General features: G+C 36.8%; 2 protein-coding genes across 4 annotated transcripts; both read right to left on the minus strand.

Moving 5' to 3' along the window:
- Positions 1-314: 314 nt before the first annotated feature.
- LOC121265613 (ras-related protein RABA1f) lies at positions 315-2,653 on the minus strand. Its single transcript, XM_041169295.1, has 2 exons — positions 2,237-2,653; positions 315-1,028 (listed from the first exon to the last, which is right to left on the minus strand). The coding sequence occupies exons 1-2, from the start codon at positions 2,455-2,457 to the stop codon at positions 596-598; spliced, it is 654 nt and encodes a 217-aa protein (XP_041025229.1). The 5' UTR covers positions 2,458-2,653; the 3' UTR covers positions 315-595.
- Positions 2,654-16,041: 13,388 nt separating this feature from the next.
- Positions 16,042-19,456, minus strand: LOC121264301 (WUSCHEL-related homeobox 9-like). 3 transcript variants are annotated; one of them, XM_041167425.1, is made up of 5 exons: positions 19,078-19,456; positions 18,568-18,878; positions 17,198-17,989; positions 16,465-16,679; positions 16,042-16,300 (listed from the first exon to the last, which is right to left on the minus strand). In XM_041167425.1, the coding sequence occupies exons 2-5, from the start codon at positions 18,695-18,697 to the stop codon at positions 16,295-16,297; spliced, it is 1,143 nt and encodes a 380-aa protein (XP_041023359.1). In that variant the 5' UTR covers positions 18,698-18,878; positions 19,078-19,456; the 3' UTR covers positions 16,042-16,294. The 3 variants fall into 3 exon arrangements, with proteins under 3 accessions (XP_041023359.1, XP_041023358.1, XP_041023357.1); XM_041167424.1 differs by having other exon boundaries at positions 18,568-18,893; XM_041167423.1 differs by having other exon boundaries at positions 18,568-19,456.
- Between the last annotated feature and the right edge of the window lie 1,443 nt (positions 19,457-20,899).

Genomic DNA, 20,899 nt, shown 5'->3' on the forward strand with positions numbered 1-20,899 from the left:
TCCGTTCATAAAACGTGCAAGTTTCCTGTATAATTGTGGCATATTGCAGCTATCACAGGGGATTCTTCTCCAACATCTCGGTCGAAGTTGGCGTTTGAAATCATTGTCTGGCGGTGGAGTCCGGGAGTCTCCTCTGGGATGGGGCAGATTGACAGTGGGCCGGTGGTGTAGGCACTAGGCACGCCCTCACCCTCACTTTGTCGCATAAAAAATCAGAATGCAAGCATTTGTTCATGATATACAGAGGAAATAACATCATTATAATATTACATCGAAGCTAGTCCTCGAGCATCCACAGCCTAAAACAGCCAAACTCAATATAAAACCAGAGTAGAATAATTTTAGTAATACAATATGGTAAATGTGGGGACGCAGGTTGTTCAAATTGAATCAAAGAAAATAACAGGCACATATCTTATGGATCCTAAATTTTGACTGACATAGCCCAAAGTTCACTCATGTTTGCAAAGTATAATGCTCAAACAGTCAATAATCTGTTGACACAGCATTTCTTTCACTCAGGCTGATCTCTACAAGAATTTGGACAGAGCATAGAATTCCAAAGATGATATATAATTTAGATCTCATCTCCATTTTAAGCAGAGCAACATCCCACTTTCTTCACAGCTGATACATCATCCTTGGTTCCGACATTGATTGTTTGCCCTTTGGGCAAGGCTGCTGGGTCATCCCCTATATCAAGGGCCTTCCTGCTTACAACGTGATAAATTTGGGTCAGCACTTCTGTGAAGGCATTCTCAACATTCATGGACTCGAGGGCAGATGTCTCCATGAAAAAGGAGCTTTCTCTTTCAGCAAAAGCCTTGGCATCTTCAGTGGCAACTGCTCGTAGGTGGCGCAAGTCTGCTTTGTTTCCCACAAGCATGATCACAATGTTGGCATCTGTATGATCCCGAAGCTCCTTCAACCATCTCTCCACATTTTCAAATGTAACATGTCGGGTAACGTCATAGACTAGTAAAGCACCAACAGCACCTCGATAATAGGCACTCGTAATTGCACGATACCTTTAGCAAAGAATGTGCAAAAAAACTGAATATATTCAATTATTATCGACTAAATAGAGCATGATGCACCCAAGTTGATCTGGGGCTCAAATAAAAAAGAGGATGCTGCCAGCTTTAAGTTTAATGGGAGCTTTTTATTAAGCCCAAAATAGCGGGGTCTTGTTCTAAAAAACATCCACTTGAACAGGCCTAAAAACAGGCCGTACTATCAAGAACAGAACAGTGCTATGATGTTAAAGAAAAATGACTACAACTTACAGAAAAGCTTCTCTTACTCAGACCATCGTTTTCTCTTCCTTTTCAGTCTTACCTTTACCTGTTTTTCGCACCCTTATTGAAAAAAAAAACATTTTCAAGATCCTAGCATGTCTTACATCACAGAAATATCACAACTAATTTCGAGGGTGCACTGGCCTCGGCAAGGAGTTTCCCACAAGTGCATATCAAGTAATTCAAGAAAAAATTCTCCCTGTTCAGTACTCCTAAAAATTGTTTCCACCCAAGGGTTCCAACCTTAGACCTGAAAGAAGCATGCCACCAAGAACAAGGCTCTTACCACTTGAGCCAACCCCTAGGGGTTCGTACAGGGATAATTCATATTGAAGCTAACAATCACATCAAGAACAATGACTATCAGTCAATCCATCGAACTTATATATCGGACGAAAAAACAAACGGAGCTTTGGTATTCTAACCAACCATTTCATTCATGCCTCAAAAAATAAAAGGAAATGCCAAAAGAATGCTCGTCCAAGTAACTGGATTGTAAAGATGGTGTCGTTATCATACTGCATCCAACCTAGATGAGCAAAACTTTAATGCAACAATGCCACCAACTAAATATAATTTCATACATAGCATTGAAAACCAATTTCCATGACAAACAAGTACTTAAATTCTAAGATGACATCATGCACATTTCATTTGTCTTGTAAAGGCTCCACATCGTTTCCATAAAGAAAATGCAGACACCCGATTAGTCTTTCAGAATTATTCGGCTGAGTTAAGTAAAGATTTTCTTTTTCCCAACAAAGTTTCAATGAAAGAAAATTGCAAGGCATATAAAGTGCATATAACCACATGTATCAACCATCCAAGGAAATTCGAGATCTATTAAACACCCAAAATTCAATAAGAATGCAATCTCAAGATCCGCAAAAGACCTAAATCCATGTAAGGAAATGTGAAACGTGAAAATGGGGGAGAACCTTTCTTGGCCAGCGGTGTCCCAAATCTGGGCCTTGACTACCTTATCATCAACCCGAATACTTCTCGTGGCGAACTCGACCCCGATGGTGGACTTGGATTCCAGGCTAAACTCGTTCCTCGTGAACCTAGACAACAGGTTCGATTTGCCTACACCCGAGTCCCCAATCAGCACCACCTTGAACAAGTAATCGTAATCATCGTCCGCTCTGTACGCCCCCATTTCCTACACAAGTCTCTTTAAAGCCGTTCGGTAAGAAAGAAAATATGAGACAAAACCGAGGTTTTCGTCTCAAATAAACATGATGTTTGTGTTTGAATTGTAGATTTGTGTGAGGGGGAGGTTGTCGAGGGGAGAAACACTGATATGAGCGAGCCGGAACAACGGGGATTGTTGGTGCGGTTTGAATAGTAGATGATGAGATTGTTAGAGATGAAAATTAAAAATTAAATAAAATATTATTTTTTATAATATTATTATTATTTAAAAATTTAAAAAAAATAAATTATTTATTATATTTTATATAAAAATTTAAAAAATTTATAATAATAAAATAAATTTTTATCATCAAACGGACTTGGCAGTGCAAAAGTTCTTGACCTTGGATTAGTTACATTTCAATTCGTACCCAAATCGATTGATGATCTCCTCTCAAGTCTCAACCCGGGGCCCACTTTAGTTTCCTTTTATAGTTTAATGGACAAACACAATGCAACTAGGTGGGTTGGATATTTTTACTTGTCCTTTTTGTGTTTTTTTTTTCATCCGCTCAATCAAAATTGATTGAAAATTGAAATCAAAGTAGGAAAAATTAGAAGGGCACGTGGGCGTGTGAACTGAATGTTAGATGTAATGTTGAATTGATTGAAAAAAAATAAATTCTATTTATTATTTTAAAATATATAAGTCTCGTGTATTTTTTTAAAAATAATAGATACATCTATAATTTAAGTAAAAAAATTATTTTTTTAGTAGTAGATTCTACTTTTTTGTTTCAAATAAAATATGCGGAGATTGCATCCTCCAAGATTAGGAGAGTATCAAAAGAAAGATTTTGTTATCCCTCCAAACAATGGACTTAGGGATTGTGATGAGAGGGTGCAACAGATGAAAGGAACAATGCAAGAGAATATTTTGACAATTTTATCGGCTTCTTCAATCTTTGTATCCCTATTTATGGAAAGCAAGAATATATTGTATAGTTAGGAATGATTTGTTTTGATCTATGGAATTAGCACTACAAGAATTTTAGCATATGTATCTGTGAGGGAAGGCCCACTCCCGTAGGGCTCATGCCTAAGAAAGCCAAGACTCATTTCCAAAGGGCCCAAGCTTAGAAAGGCTGAACCACGAAGCCCGGGCCCAAGTAGGGAAACCGAGGACTCGGGGTGAGAGGGTCGGGAAGTCAAGTAAGTGCGGGATCGGCCTATCCGGGCCTGTCCATTCAGGGTCCGGGAGGATCAGGGTCTGCCAAATCAAGTTACCGGGCCCGCTGGGCAACACATCATCATGCCCCCGACCCCAGAGAACCGAATCCCAGGCACGAGCCAACCTAGATCGATTTCAAGAAATCCGACGCACAGTAGAGCGTCCCACGAGCCAAGGACGGCTCGCCCGCAATTTAACATCTCCTAGCATGACAGAGAGGTGGTGGCCGCGCAGACGTAGGACAGTAGACACGGCACGATCCCTCGTTAGGCCACAGACTAACCCCCACTAAGGCGACAAAGAATGAGTGGTGGCAAGCCTAGCATCTGACGCACCACGATCTCTCTCGACTGAAGGGCCCGACTCAGGTATAAATAGGGGATAACCTTCTTACGAGAGGGTCTCGATTCAACTAGTGTAACTCTTATTTTGCATTGTGTTTTCATTTTCCAAAAAGTAATCGATTGACTTAGGCATCAGAATGATTTTAGAGGTTACAGGAGCCTCACTTTCTTCTTAATTGCAAGTACCTAGAACTTTGGGTTTTACAAAACTGTTTGAGTTGCAAAACATGATATCAATAGTATTGATGACGATACAATAAAGCCGATTTTGAAGATTTGAGATTAAAGAAGTTTGGTGGTAGCTTGCGTGTAATTGTTGGAGGGGAGGTTTTCGGGTGGCACGTGAGCCTATGTGTTGGTATAAGGACATATTGACCTTTTCTTGAAGAATATTGACGGAAGGTCGCTGCAAGGTAATGCTTGTGGACGGTAATGCTTGTGGTCTATGAATGGTTAAAAAAACGGTAGATTGAAAACTTTTTCACCTTTTTAACAGAAAATTGGAAACTTTTTTTACCTAAATAAAACTATAAATATATAAATAAAAGAGAGTTAAAGACACGTTTGAGTGACGAGATGAGATAATAATTATGTAAATGGGGTGCCCCTAGGTCAAATGTCACTTTTTTTTTTCTTTTTTAAATTTTTTAAAATATTTTTAAAATTTTAAGAAAATACACCAAAATACTAATAGTCATTTTTTTAACTATTAAAAAAAATATTAAATACATGAGCAGTTAAAATGAGGAAGTATAATATCATTTTCCTATGTAAATGTAGTGAAATTGTTTGTAAATAATAATGAAAATTTTTGAGTTAAAATGCCTTATTGGATTTTGAGAAATGAGACAAAAATATTGAGTTAAAATATTATAAAGTTAAAATATTATTCGAAATAATTTTTTAATATTATTTTTGTTTTAAAATTTGAAAAAGTTGTATTCTTTTTTATGTTTTGTTTGGATGTGAAAGTTGTAATGATTATATCAAAAAGTAATTTGAAATTAAAAAATATTTTACGTTTGAGTGATGTTTAGGAATAAGATTATAAAATTTTTTAGATGAGATGTCTAAGCGTCCAAACATGGAGTTTTTGAAAAATTCTATATACTATACTACCAATACACTTTCATTTCACTAAGTAAGATGTAATACATTTCTCACAATTAAATGATCATTTATTGTATGCTTCTTTATAATTTAATAGTGATAAATATACCACATACTACTTGATATGATCAAAATAAGATGAGAGTACTGTAGTGTATAGCATTATTCCGAATTTTTTTTTTTTTTTTTTAAAAGAGAGAAGGGTATATTGCTGAAAACTCGCGACATCACCTTTTATTGTAACACTTGGATTAATCGATCATTCTTATATGTGACAAAAATATACCTAAAAGGGTTGGACCTAAAATCTAACCTTTATTTCTACACCAAGTTGTGCTAGATTTGAATTTCATATATATAGAGTTGTTATTCAAGATTTGAAGTCTAAAATAAGAGAAAAAAATAATTAAGCATGTAAAATAAGTTTTATAAAGAAATTAATGTCGTTTAAACGTACAATTTATTCAAATCTTGCAACTCAGAGATAATAATCTTTCAAAACCCATTTACCACGCAATTCCAGCACCCCCACAAAAAGAAGACCCGCCATCACCCAGAGTCGGCAATCCCCACATAATTTATATATACACCCTGTCAAGCCTCTGGATGCAACTAGTTCTATAACCAATTAAGCAATCACCAACCCTCCACACCTGATCATAAAAGCATTAATTTGCATAATGGCCGACCATCCACTCACTCATGACCTCAATTTCTCGGCCACCTCATCACAAGCACAGTCATCATAAATCTGAAAGGCGACGATACCATGATCATCCTTCAACCAGATTGATTGAAAAATTCTATTCATCATTTTCATATGTTATATATCTATTTTTTTATTTTATTTTTTTCTCTTATCAAATGTGTGATATATAGATGATGAGTAGAATAATTCAATTAATTTCAGAAAAATAAAACAAAAAAAAAATAATAAAAAAAATGTAGTGGATAGGAATGATGAGTAGCAAAGCTCAAATTGATTATCATAATTGGAACAAGTGAATTAATTTCTCTAAAGCCCTTAATAATTAAGCAAGTCATCCAATTGTCCACTCTCTCTTTAGAGTCTCTCTACACTTTGCTGTAAAAACCTACTCGTTCATGGAATTACCTCCCGTAACCTTCAGACACTAATCTGATTTCAAACAACATCTACAATAGTCGAAGGTGGAGCAACTGATCTCACAAACCAAATCACTCTCATGGAAAGATCTCAAGCTTGAACCTGCAGTGGAAGAAGCAAAAAAGACATCAGAACTTGCTTTGATTGGGTGCCTAGCAGTTGCACGCCCACTGAAAAAGTTTGCTATTTATGCTTGCATAAAAGCCACATGGAAATTCATTCAGAAATTTCTCATTGAAGACTTGGAAGCCAATCTCTTCCTTTTCACCTTCCAAACCCCTTATGACAAACAAATAATTCTCAATCAAGCCCCTTGGAATTTCAAATGGCATTTGTTAATACTCAAACCTAGGCCACTAGGAGCCACTCTACAAGAGATCCGATTGAACCATCAAGCCTTCTACATTCAAATTCATGGATTACCTCTTGACCACATGACTCAGGAAAATACTACTCAGATAGGGAAGACATCAGGCAATCTACTAGAAGTGGAAAAAGACTCTGATTTTGGACTAACATATAGAAAATTCATAAGAATTAAAGTGGAAATCGACATCTCCTCCCAATTGCAGCAAGGGTTTTCCTCAAAACCGAGCCCTAGTTGCCCCATGATCCTCGTATTAGTGTGTGAGTGTGGGTAATGAGAGTTTAGGATTTTTTACTGTGTGGCTCCTTCTTGAAGAGGTGACTTCTCATTCTGTTCCTTACTCGTGGCTAGAGGAAAATAAGATTGGTATGGTGTTTGTGGCGTTTTGCTTGGAGAGAAACTAGCTTGGTCGTGTGAGAGGAAGAGAAGAAGAAATGCAAAGTATGAAAACCGAAAATGGCATCAAAAGACCTCTTAGCCGTCAGCCCCCATTCCCTTTTATATGTCCCTTTGTTTTTCTCATATAATTCCCTCATTGGGAACATAAGAACCTTATGCTAGGGTGCCATGTGACATGCCCTGCATCATTTGGCCAAACCCCTTCATTTCCCCCTTATTATCATTGCTTTCTTTAGAAAATCAAAGGACTCTACAAGCTTGCATGACAAGTGGCATGTTCATGCTCAAAAATCGAAACCCTAGAGTCCCTTTGGTGTTCATTCTACGCGTTTAGGTTCAATGAACCTTTGGCGCATACAAATATTTTTTACAGAAATCCTAAACAAGTATCTAGGGTTGGGCGTGTGCATGCTTGTCATGTGGCAAGTGGTGTGTGTGCGTGTGCATGTGCATGTGGTAGCTGCCCCTCTCTCTTTCTCAATTCCCACAAAGATTTCTTCTAGAATCTAGGGGTTGCGTGTGTGTGGCTTCCCTATGCAAATTTCCTCCTCCCTTATCCTTACCTTCTTCTAGAATATCTTCATCCTAGGTGCATGCATGACACTTGGAAAATTTATGGTCGTCTTCTCTTGGGTATGCATGAAGCCTTTTGACTGAAATCCTAGTGCCTCTTGGCAACATGGAAGTGAGACCATTTACATCCCCCATGCGTCTTTTCCCTTTTTCCCATGCTTCTATTCCTCTTCCCCAAGTGTTTGTCCTAGAAACTCTCAATATATGACAAGTGGCGTGGGAAAGAGTTGTGGTTTGTGGTGGCCAAGACTCCTAAGAACTAGGATTTGTTGTGTTCTAGACGCCCCTCCTGATTAGATGCTTCTATAAATTCCCGTGCTCCTAGTTCATGTGTGACAAGTGTCAAAAAATAGTGGTGGCTTTTCATGGTTGGCGTGCACTTTTCTTGGTCAAAATCCTAAGGCCTATTGGGATTTCATGTCTCTAGTTTGTAGTAGCCCCAGGTGCCTCTTCCTTTCCCAAATCATTGTACAATATTTTTGGGAATTGTCAAGATCTTGTGGGAGACATGTGGGGATCTTTTGGGTTACCGAAACCCTAATTCTCTCACTTTCCCATTTCACGTCTAGGTTCATTTATCTAGTGGGTGGGATGTGCATGTGTAACACATAGCAAGTAGTTGGTGAGAAGGGCATGTGCTAACCCTTCTACACTCCTATTTTCTTTTGGCTTCTTCTAGAAGCCCTCTTACATGGTTGCCAATTGGCGATGAGGTGCTTACCAAGAAACTCTTTTCCCTAAGTTTCAAATGATGTGAGTCTTAGGGAAAGATCGAGCAAAATAACCTCTTCCTTTTCCCAGGTTGGCACCACATGTTCTAACCCTAGTTAGGGTTTTACCTATTTCGCAATTGCGCTTCCCTGGGCCTAATACCACATAGCCCTTTGGGACTCAAGTGGGCTTGGATGCCTAGGCTAATGGGCCCAAGTAATCTCTTCAGGACTCCAACTAGTCAAACAATGGGTTAGAAATTATAATTAAACTAAAATAAAAATACAAATATAAGTGCATGATTTGGCAAAAAAAATATCGGTTTGTCATAACAAGTTGGGAACTTAGCCAAGCAAAAAATGGTTTATGGCACAAGATCCTATAAAAAAATACCTAAGCTCAGCTATGTTTGTGAGTTTGACTCACAAAGTATCTAACTCATGGTTATGGAAAGGACTTCTAAAGACAATGAAATTGATAGCAAAAGGCTTATGCTTCTAAATCTTCAATGGGTTATGAGTAAACGTATGGACAGAACCTTGGATACCAGATATGGAAGATTTTAAGCCAAAGCCTATCCAGAACATGAACAAGGTATACCCCCTCTTTAGGGCTGAGCACCGACAATGTCAAAGTCAAAGTGCCCTACCTCCGAATCCAATTCGCATAGCTTTCAATTCGACTCTGACTTTTCAGAGCGAAGTGGGATTTGAGCTTTTTTATTGGGCTTTTTTTCTCAGCCCATTTGAAATTTTAATTTGACAATCTCGAGCTCTTAGTAATCGGATTTGAGCTTCTAGATTTCAGTTTTTAAAAATATATATATTTTTTCAATTTCAATTTTATTAAAACATAACCAAAATTGAAAAAAATAAATCATTGTACAAATTATTGCTATTATACATATTATTATATGTTAATGTTTATATATTAGTATTACATGTTATTATACATTGATTATTATACATTACTAATACATGTTATTATACTTTAGTTATTATATATTAGTATTATATGTTATTATAAATTTATATATTTGTGTTTATACACAATACATTAGGATTAAATGTTATCATACATTAGTTATTATATATTAGTATTACATGTTATTATACATTAGTTATTATTATACATTAGTGTTACATGGTAGTAATAGTTAATGGTATGATGTTTACATATACTAAACTATTCTTAGTGAATTTAGTCTATTTATATTATAGTATAAGCATATTATTTTATAATAATTTGCTCATACTAGTATATTATTGAATTTAATTAACTATATAAGTTATAGTTATATAAAATAAATATGATTAATATATAAAAAATACATATATTTTTATAAAATATGTACAATATCGGAGTTGGACAATTGGAGTCGGAGTCGGAGCTGAGTTGGAGTCGGTACATTGCCACCTCTGACTTCGACTTTTTTGGTTAAAAAAACTCCGACTCCGACTCTGACTTATCGGAGTCGGAGTGGAGCCAGAGCGGAGTTAGATTTTCGAAGTTTTGCTTAGCCCTACCCCTTTTTAAAGTCTTTGACATCATAACCAATAACCCTCACTCCTAGAACATTGAGAAAATGCTTACACTGTTTGAACATGAAAGCATTGCACAAATTCAAAAAATCCCTCTTGCTCAATGCAGTCAAAGATATGACTCCCAAACACAATGGGAAATTCTCAATCAAATTAGCCTACCACCTCGCGGCAAAAAAATTAGGCCTTACCATTCTTCAAAGCTTCCAAGCATCCAACTTCAAAAACCTTTGAAGGTTGAAAATTCATGATCGACATAAGCTTTAGCTCTAGAAAGCAACATGGGACATACTTCCAACAATGGATAAGCTGAGCAACATCATCCCTAACTTTCCATAAGAAAATTGTCCTTTGTGTAACCAGACAAAAGAAACGTTGCTTCATCTATTTGCTCAATGCCCTATGGTACGAATATTATGGAAACAAAGTAATTGGCATCTGAACTTGGCATCTGAACTTGGCATCACCACTCATCAACACCATGAATGAATGGATACAACTGGTAATCAACCATGCTTCGAAACTTGGCTTGACAAAATCAAAAACACATTTATTCTAACTATTTGTAGTGATAGATATGGACTTCATGTGAAGGAAAAGAAATGATATTGTTCATAATCACTCATCCCTATACCCAAAAAGGATTCAATCTAGTTAGGAACAACGTACCAAGCTTATAAACAAGCATGGGAACAAAAGGCAAAAGTCCTCCAAAATCTAAGCTGGATCCCGAGGCCTTTTTTTGGATTCCTTCTCAACCTCTTCAGCTATATGCCAAGACTTAGAAGGAAAACTTGTGGAGGTTTGGACCTCTAAGATCCCAAGCATAAATCCAACTTTTGCAAAAGCTTCAGCAGCTCTCCTAGCTACACAAATGACAAATCTACTGCAAGAAAGACCCTCAACCTTGGAAGGCGATGCTCAAATTGTTATAGATGCTATAATAGAAATTGGAGGGTCACAAAAATTCACCGATCACAAAACCGATGAGCGCACTAAGTGGCGCAATGGTCAGCAACTAAATTACTTTTTGGTCGTATACCCTTGATAGTATCCATACTTGTATTCTATATATAGACAGTGGAAAGAATCCATCTTGAACACTATTATTTTCTTAGTTACGTTATATATATAATGCATGCTTGTTGAGAAAAAAACAAGCCATCCAATTCTGCAAACAACGCGACACAAACCAGATATTCATTATTGGGGGTTTGGAACATTCTTAAATTGCTCAACTTTTAATTACCAATCCAAAAATCTATTGACGCAAGAAATTGACACAGATATTCATTATGGGGGCCTTGGAACATTCTTAAACTACTATACTTCTAATTACTAATCTGAAAACCTATTGACGTAAGAATATAACTGCAAAAAGACTATTGCCATCCCCGACCGACATGTTCAGACATTATTCAGCCACTCAAGTTCTTGAAGAACCTGTAATGACTAGCGAGGCCCAAAACTTTGCCCAATCGTTTGGGTTAATAACTTATCCAACGATATGGGCTTGAGTCACTCCCCATCTCCATTTTAACCTAACAGTACAGGTGTACATTGGTCATACCTTAATGACATTTTTTCTAGGACTCATACATAATTAACCTAAATTTAAAATTTCTGAAAAACGAATTAATAATGCACAAAATTATGTTATATAAAAAAAAGCACAAAATTACCAAAAAAAAAAAAAAAAAAAGCCCTTCCAAAAAAGGTGACACTGTTTATTAACATATACATTTTAAAAAAAATAAATTAAAGGATGATTTTAAGATGGTGAGAGTGCTACATACATTTTAGGTAATAGGATGAGACTAAAATGAGTACGTGGTTTATAAGTACATTACTTATTTAAAAAAGGTTTTCCATATTATTTATTTTTTATTAAATATATATTTTATATAAAAAAATAGCTTCTCGAGATAATTTCTAGTGTAGCTTTCTTTTCATTTTATCCCCTTGGCTAGCTCTTTTTACCATAAACATATGCTCCAAAAGCCGAAAAAAAAAAAAAAAAAAAAAAAAAAAGGCCGAATATACATCAGTCTGCACTCTCCACGTACCAGGTATGTGACATCTTTTTTTTTTTTTTTTAACCTAAAATATTAAGTGTAATGCGACTGCAATCAACGATAAGCTGATATAAATATTTTCTCCAAAAAAAATAACACATCAAAACAGATCAAATATATATAATGTCCTCGAATCAGAACGACAAGAACAATCCCATCAAGGTGACTGTTCCAATACCTAATCCCTTCATGGGAGCACACGCGCAGATGGACATGCACCACTGAGCACATGCCACGCAACTGCTTCCAGTACTCCAAACATCCATCGCCATGTCTGAAACTATCTTCTTCGTCGGGAATTCCAAAGGCCTGTTACTCATTACTGAGAGAGGAAGGAGGATTCTTTTGGTTTTGTTTGGGGGTCGTTGTGGTCATGATTATCATACGTGATGGTTCATGCAAAACACAGTATGGGTGTGATGCGCTGAGGAATTTTTGGCAGACTTCCTCTGATATATCCAAATCGCTCAATCAAATCCGACTATATATAGCAGAGCGATCACTGTTCGCACCAGTATGCACGTTAATAATCTGCACCACTCAACCAAAGTTGACCTCGTCAATAACCACTCTTAGCTCATATATTTTTCAGGTCTTGGTTTTTCATTTGATGTACGTGGTACTCAGTTTCTGAACAACTCATGCTCATAGTCTTGAAACGTTAGTACTTTTCCGTTTTAGGTCAGTTCTTCTGATTCCTGCAGCAGCAGGCAAGATAATGGTTGGACTATGGAGACTTGGCAGCATTAGAGGGATCCGAGTTACAGCCAAATTGCACGAATGTGTTATAGCTAGCAATTTATTTGCGTGAGTTCAACCCTTTACGCTAGCTGCAGGCCAGTGAGATCCATAACGTCTATTATAAATATATATAATATATATATATATATATATGCATGCATGCATAAAATACATGAGACAAAATTAGGTTAAAGTGTTCCTATGCACTAATAAGACGTACGATTCAAATGAATCATGCATGGTTTTTTTTTTCTTTTTTTAATATTCTCTTGGTTATATTTTCCTGTTTCCTTTATTTCATTTTAACTTTTTCGGCTCAGTTAAGTACTGGTTATCAAAGCAAGGAACAGATCTCACACGCTATACAGAGGACAGCGAAATCAGAGAAGAAGGCAATAGTTAGGACAGAAGTACCTGTGTGACTGTGTCCAAAGAGTAATTTCGACCATGAAATTACCACTTGGCTATTTGTAAAAGAAAATGCTTGCTCCACAGATGAAGCCCACCAAAAGCAGCCACCGATTCGTTTTTTATTTTTTTATTATTATTTTTTTCACTTAGTGATTAAATAAATATTTTTAAATGATGGTGTAAATTTTTATTTTTATTCAAAGATATAAAAAAATGTATGAAAAAAAAGAAAAAGAAAAAAAAAAAAACACACATTCACTCTGTTCGCTGGCCTTCACCTGTGGACGTAGCAGCGTCCATTTGTAAATGCATTAGGGTTGCAGATCTAGCAGATATCATCCATCGACCATCGACAGGTGGAAAGAGCCAGTCTTTGACCATATACAACCTCCCTTAAGAAGACACGTCAACTTCAAGCTTATGGTCTGTACCTTCATCAGTCACTTCATTTATTAGTTTATTTCTTTTTAAGAGATCCATCAGTCGCTTCGTAAAGCACTTTATAGACTTTTACAAAATCATTCAATTTTTGTTTTAAATTATTAATATATAACTATTTGGTTTAAAATTGTATATTATACATATACACGTACTGAGTATATGAAAACATACATTCACTCCTTGTTTAAACATCCTTTATTTAAGAATAATGATACTTACTACTTTTTACTTTTCATTTATTAATATTAAGAATTGAATTGATTATTAATTTGCTTTAGTTTTCTTAATTATCAAATCAAATTATTTAATTTTTATAATGATTAAAATATATATAAACTTATCTCATATCCAGGTAATTTTGCTAAAAATAAAAATTTATGCTTTGTATTCAACTCAATGATCTTTCTCACATGATCTTCTCCCTCTTCTTTTAAATTATATTATATTTCCTATCATATATATATATATATATATATATATATATATATATATATTACTTTAATAATCTTCTCCTTTATTTCTGCAAGAGTCCCTACCAACCTGTTTGGAAGATTAAACATACTTTTTACCATTGTCACTGGTCTGATCTTTCACCCCTTGGCCCCCTGCCAACGTAAAGAACTGTCTATACATAAGTACTTGGAGTACGAACAACTTACAATTTAAGTACTGGATGATAGTAAACAGTTTTTCTAAATGATTTTACCTTGGAGTAGTCAGAAAATTAAGATCTTTTTAGGAGTAAAGAAGTTTTTGGTTTCAAGGCACGCTCTGATTGAGTCATCCACTGGTGTAAACATTTTTGCAAGAATTTTGAATTCTATTATAGATGTACGGGTTTAATATGATATATATAGTACTAATATCTTCTTACTGGTTGTCGAAAATTAACCCATGCCAGTTGACATTCTTACGATCTGATCTTAGACATACCTGCAAATCAATGATATAGAGTGAGAGATTAGGAAAGAGACGTATGAGTATGGACCGGGGTCCACCTGCCTGAGCTAGATCTCTTCGAAAACCCTCCTCAGATTGGTGGGGTCGGCCTTTTATCTCTTGGTTGCTGAAGAAAACACAGGAACCCCGTTTATTATTGATTGATCAAAGAAGATGATATTATTAATTGCCAGGCGGGCCATGCATTGCTTTGAAAATTTATACTATATACGATGGGATTGGTTCTTGCGCTTTGCATTCTTTTTGACAGCAATTGATTTGAGGAGACACCATGCAGGAAAACTAAATCAAGTCAAACACTTTACTGGCTTTCGTTGAGTTTTACTGGACCCAATGCTATTTGACACTTCTTGCATCCCACGTTCGATGGTACGTATGAGCTTTTTAGGCCACCACAATTTTCCTTTTCCAAACTCCGGCTTATTATTATTATTATTATTATTTTAAAATTTGGCTCACTTTTTGGAGCCCAGCTGGTAGTTCTTTTTTTCTATCAAAATACGTACTGCGCGCTACTATAAATTTCATCTATATATATATATATAGTAGAAAGAATAGAGTATGATATTATATATTTGCACATTGAAATAACTATATATTTTAATAAGCACACATGCACGCAAATACCAAACGTATTTATTCTAAGGCCTACATAATAATTAATTATATATATATATATATATATTGAAGACCAGGTAACTGGAAGTTATGGGAATGAAAATAATAGGACCAGATGGCTGGAACTGGAAATAATGAAAATATCATGACCAAATAGCTGAAACCGGTGATAATGAATATAAATTAAAAGCAGGACCAGATGACTGGATAGTATTATATAACTGCAATGCAATTACATGATCATTTCGGATCTGTATGATTACCATGCATGAGGTACGATTTTACCTCGATCCGCTACCTCCCATGCATAAAGGAGTTTCGAGAGAACTCATGGAATATAAATCCAGCTAGCTTTGCGTCTAACTTGTCCATATGAATTTTAAAACTACATAAAATTAGTGAATTCTTCAAATGTCCTCCCGACCATTGCCTTTTCAATTTTCATGCATGCAAGATGCGTGTTTTAAAAAAAAAAATCTTATGTAAGAAATAACGAAATCTACTCCCCATGCACCACACACGCGTGCACACACACAATAATATATATCTATATATATATATATATCGACATTATATGGGCATTGTAAAAATTGAACATTCAGCGCCAGCCCCCTAGCTTTCTCCTTAAAAAAAAGTGCATGGCAGGTTTACCTGAAATCAGTTGACTGGTATAAGAGTAGTACTGTAACAAATGCTTAAAAACCGGTTTGTATTTTGGAAGGAGGGTGACAATAGCATTTCTGTTTTGGAAGTCTTCAAGAATAAGCAAGTTATAAAACCCAAAAGAAGGCGGAATTTATGAGAATGATATCACCTCAATTGGACGAAACTACACAGTAACTGCGCATGATTCATACTACGTACGCATACGTGTATATATGCGTAGTTAAGGTATCTAGTTCCTATATATAGAATAGTCAAACTTGCACCTCTACACCGCCATCTCATGATATATTCAGGATTGAAGATCCAGAGCATATTCCATATATATTGCTTTGACAGAGAAGCATATATAACGCATTGCTCCACAGTTAAGTTCCATAATATCCAAGAATGATTAGAACCCTAACTGATGATGATCAGATCAGTTACAAGGCCTAAATTTCAACCCTAACAAAGAAAGGAGAAACAACAGACAAATGAAACAAAGACAAGCACAGGAACCAAAGCAAGCCAACTAGCCCAGATCTCTTCAGCTTCCACGCTTCTGAATCCTAAATCTGCAACCCAAGAAAAAGCCGCATTAATGCGACAAGTTTTCACGTACAGTTCACACACAATAAAGTCAAACCTTCGACACCAAGCTGTCCTCAATCTAATTTCTTTGTTCTTATTGACCCTAATAAGTAATAACCATCATTAATTTAAATCTTTGGTTACGCACCAGATAATAGAATGAACCGTGCTGGAGCGGCTGGAGAGTGACACCCCACTCGTTGGTGCGAACGGGCTGACCTGAGGAGTGAATTAGCACAGTCTCATTGCCAAAAGCCTCGCGCACGTTGAAGGGCATCGCGGCCACCTCGAAGGCTACCTCGTTAATGAACACCGTTGATTTTGAAGGGCCACCAGTGGCCGTTGCGCCCAATTCCCCAACACCTGCCAGTACATAATCCTCTTCTCAAATTAGTATATATGTCAAAACGGACGCATTAGTCAACCGAGAGGGACTAATGTCAAGCCATGCACACGTCCATCTAGACACAGATCGCAAATCCCGGATCCAATAGTCGAAATGATCCTCATGTACATGACTCTAACGTGACAAACATGTACGTCACCGTATATATACATAAAATAAATAATAAAATCTACCACTCTTCTCACCCCGTTTAAACTTTTAAAACAAATAATGCCACAGATTTCATGCGTACATCAATCACGTCCATGTAATGTCGGTGGACCTTCTTGGATAAGCTTGTATATTTCGTATTAACAAGGACAATCATATAGTATTCCGGGGGAGTAACTTAGCTTTCAATTTCGTGTTATACCATTTGCAAAATGTCATTTTTCACTGATCATTTCCCATCATGGAAATGATAATCAAGTGAAGAGTGATATTTGTGTATAACATCATGTATTATCCAAACAGATTTGAAGTTTCAACTTTTTACCTTGAATTTGACTGATGGGGTGGGGAACGTAATCTGTACCAGCACCAGTAGTGGTAGCTATAGACGGAGGGACAATACTAGTGTGACTAGTTGGATGAGTTGTCACGATGTAATTCTGCTGGAGATGGATTTTCACGACTTTCTGATCTTCTTGATCTTTCCTTGAATCCCCATTGTTCATTATTTCACTGAGCAAGAGACTCGCGCAGGGCCCAATAGTGTGTTCAGGAACCTGAGCCACATTTGGTAGTTCAGGAAAGCAAAACGCTTGAGTGAAACTAGACGTTCCGCCGTTTTGGTGCACCCCTCCGGTCTCTTGCACCGGGAAGAAGAAAGGGTCGGGTAAAATTTCACCTTGGGATTGAAAATAGGTATGATTCACTGAGGCCGTTGGGGAATGCGAAACATCCGTAACATTTGGAAAGGTTATGGAGTTGGTCTTCTGGAGTGCTTTAGGGGATGATTTTTCGGAAGAAGATGACGAGGATGAAGGAGTAGTGGTGGCAGCAAGGGATTTAATTGGAGGGTCGTTCTGGCTTTGCTGGGGCTGGTTTTTTGAGTTTTGTAGATGGCGGAGCTTGTGTTTACTTCTTGATTTTCGGTTCTGGAACCAGTAGAAGACGTTGGCATCACCTACTTGACCATATTCTTGCAGTTGAGCTCTGATCTTTCTGATCTCGTCTCTTGGAGGGTTCACCATGCCAGAGTTGAAAATTGCTTCTAGTATTCGAATTTGCTCCGGTTTTGGATTCCATCTTGGCTTTGGCTCCGGACTCCGCTCTTCACACCCAGCTGTCGGAAAAATGCAGACAAATGATCTACTAGCAAGAATCCATTCATGAGAGCTCTCTCTACTCTCGGGTCTTATTTTTCAGCAAGTAAGTTAATCACTATTGGTAGAAAAGTTCATATTACTAGTAAAAACATAATGCGTCCTCCCATTCCATCATAATTAATGAAGCGTTATCTTTTCTCGTCATAAATTGGATGAGAGTTTTAGAACATAAAATATAAATCCATTAACTTCTCATTTGCCTTCAACTTCAAAATCTGAAGACTTTTTCAAATTTAGGATGTAATTTTTCTTATCCATCTGTCATGGCTAACTAAGAAAGAGAAATCTCTATCTCTTTGAAAGCCATAATTTTATTTGTGAACTTCGAACTATTACTATTACAAGATGGACTGTAGATATGAATAATGACAGATTCATGACTTTGGTTTAGTATTTGGTTTGAGGGGTGCAAGGTTGAGGGCCCAGCGTCCGAGATCTACAGTAGTAAATTGTCAAGGAGCAAGAAAACAGAAGGAAAATGTTGAGCTTTTAAGTCATGGTTGTTTAGCTAAGTGCAAATTGTACGTGTTATTACCTGAAGTATAAGAAGCTCTGTTGCATCCACTTGACATAAGAGATGAGTTGATGTCATGCTGCCATTGGTGGTGGGTGTTGCAAGGCTTGGACTTGAACATGCTAGGCCAGTGTCTATTAGATGAAGCCATGACGACGATGATTGTAATGAAAATTATGACGAGGATGGTCGAAACGAAAGCTGGTAATCTAATTAATTAGCAGCGAACTAGAAGAGAGAAACAACAAGAAGTTGCCCTTTTGTAGCTCTTGTTTTTGGAACTGAGTCTTGACTCTTGAAAGCAAACATGACTTCTTTTATAGCCTCAGAACCTACCGCAGTCGAGACTACGATTAAAATACATTAAAAATTAATAATAAACAGTCCATCTCATCTCCCTAAAGAAAAGTTGAAAATCTACTTGAGTATAATAAAATAGGCAAAACCCGCAACAGGAATCGCCTGTGCAATGAAAGACAAGAACGGAAACCCAATTAAATAAAAAGGTGGAGGAAGATAAGAGAAGAGTACCATGTCCCCCATCACTTCGTCACACTTTTGCATTAAAACCGAAATACTTGTGCACTACTCAAAGTACAAGCCGATTCACCCCAGGACGAAGAGAGGCAAAAGGACCATGGAAAGGAATACATGATGCTGGGGGCTTAATTAGAATCTTCCCTCAGAGATGACAGAGATCAAGAGCAAAGGGCTTTTATATATAATATATATAGCTTAATTTAGAGAAGTGGGGAAAGTCGGTTCATCGATTCCAGATTTCTATGGAGATCGAGGATTCTGATGATCTCTTGGTCATTTGGGTTGCTCGCAGGCTGGCTATATTAATTGGCCTGATGGATGGTAAACTAGGCCGAGTAGGAGCAAGTGTGGGATTATTCTAATGGAAAAAGGTTGTTGCAGGAATAAATAGGGGGTTGGGGTGTTTGAAAGTCGAGAAGGGCACGTAGAGTTCGAATGGAATGCGGTGGTGGGGATAGTAATTGCAAGTCTAGGTTATTTTGGGCAAACTAAGCAATCTGGGCTCGCTCTCTTTTGGATTGACTCGAGGGTCATTATTTATTATTATTATTGTATATAAATCTTCGAGTATTTGGATTTTAAAAGGGTTTTTTTTTTTTTTTGAATGAATGAAGGGTACTCTACACCGTCGAATTTGTTGCATGAACAATACAAAGCTAGCGCGCTAGAACTTAAATAATTGTCAGGACAGTCGCAAAACTTGCACGCAACTCTTACATTATTGGTGCATGGCAGTCCGATGCAAAAGAACGGTGAAAAAAAGGGGCGGAGGCTAGCTAGTTCTTGTACCAATTATATGTTGTGGTGGTGAAACTTATTTTCGTAATTTCTTGGGCATGATTTTTAGCAGGGTCCCCCCGCCCGGCCTGGACAATTTTATTTGGTCGATCGACCCATGCTTGCTCGCAAAGATATATATTAATTCTAGCGAATCAATGAGTTTTTACGAAGTTACGTTCAGCCCTAGCTACATAGTGAATCGTTCATTATAGCTAATGAGTGGGCTTGTGATCTATGTCTATAATTTGGTTGAGAAGAATTATATATATATAGCACTGACCATGACCATGAACAAGCTAGCTAGCAATATTAAAAGATCGATCTCAGAGATCAGTAGTAGTGCTACAAACTGAATTCAAAATCCAAGAATTTTTACTCATGATCAGATGAGCATCATGCATGATCGTCTGCAATCTAGATTCTAGAAGTTCAGTACTAGAAGCTGGCCGGCTTATCAAGTCCTGAGTTCGTATACAGCTAGATATGTGCTCCTGGCATTCACGTTTCAATAAAGCTCTAACATAGAAGTACTCACGTGAGGTACTCTACTTGGAACGCTTTTTCACGGGAGAGAAATTGAAAAACCCCGGCCCCCGTGATCAATTGGATATATAGGCCGGTAATTTAGCCAAAAAATAAAAAATAAAGAGAAGAAAAATATAATAATGCGCATGGGGTAATCTCTTTCTTGTGTTTGTCTGTAGAGTTTTATGCACAAGTCGTATTTTTTATGCTTAATTTTTGCTCATGTTTATAATAAGCCGGCCAGCTTCTAGTACTGATCAGTTCGTATTGTTATACTATTAATTAGGTTATAGGAATTTGGATCACACCGATATAATTAAAATCCAAGTTTTAAATTTACATGCAAATTAAACCGAGATCAAATTCTAGGGTTTAGTGTAGATCTCTAATTATTCCAATAATTGTAATTAGGCCTACTATCTAATCTTGTTACAAGTCTGCCTGCCTTCAATTAATTACTACTTGCTTTACGTACTGAAATGTTTATAATCATAAGAATAATTCATTG

Source organism: Juglans microcarpa x Juglans regia, chromosome 5D (assembly GCF_004785595.1).
Source record: "Juglans microcarpa x Juglans regia isolate MS1-56 chromosome 5D, Jm3101_v1.0, whole genome shotgun sequence".
In the NCBI taxonomy this organism is placed as follows: Eukaryota; Viridiplantae; Streptophyta; class Magnoliopsida; order Fagales; family Juglandaceae; genus Juglans; species Juglans microcarpa x Juglans regia.

Excerpts from the sequence above, each read along its gene's own strand:
- LOC121264301 (XM_041167425.1), bottom strand. The coding sequence starts at position 18,697 with ATGGCTTCATCTAATAGACACTGGCCTAGCATGTTCAAGTCCAAGCCT. Across the intron at positions 17,990-18,567 it reads CAGAGCTTCTTATACTTCAG|CTGGGTGTGAAGAGCGGAGT; the intron begins GTAATAACACGT and ends TTTTTCCGACAG. Across the intron at positions 16,680-17,197 it reads CCCCATCAGTCAAATTCAAG|GTGTTGGGGAATTGGGCGCA; the intron begins GTAAAAAGTTGA and ends ATGTACTGGCAG.
- LOC121265613 (XM_041169295.1), bottom strand. The coding sequence starts at position 2,457 with ATGGGGGCGTACAGAGCGGACGATGATTACGATTACTTGTTCAAGGTG. Across the intron at positions 1,029-2,236 it reads GACACCGCTGGCCAAGAAAG|GTATCGTGCAATTACGAGTG; the intron begins GTTCTCCCCCAT and ends TCTTTGCTAAAG.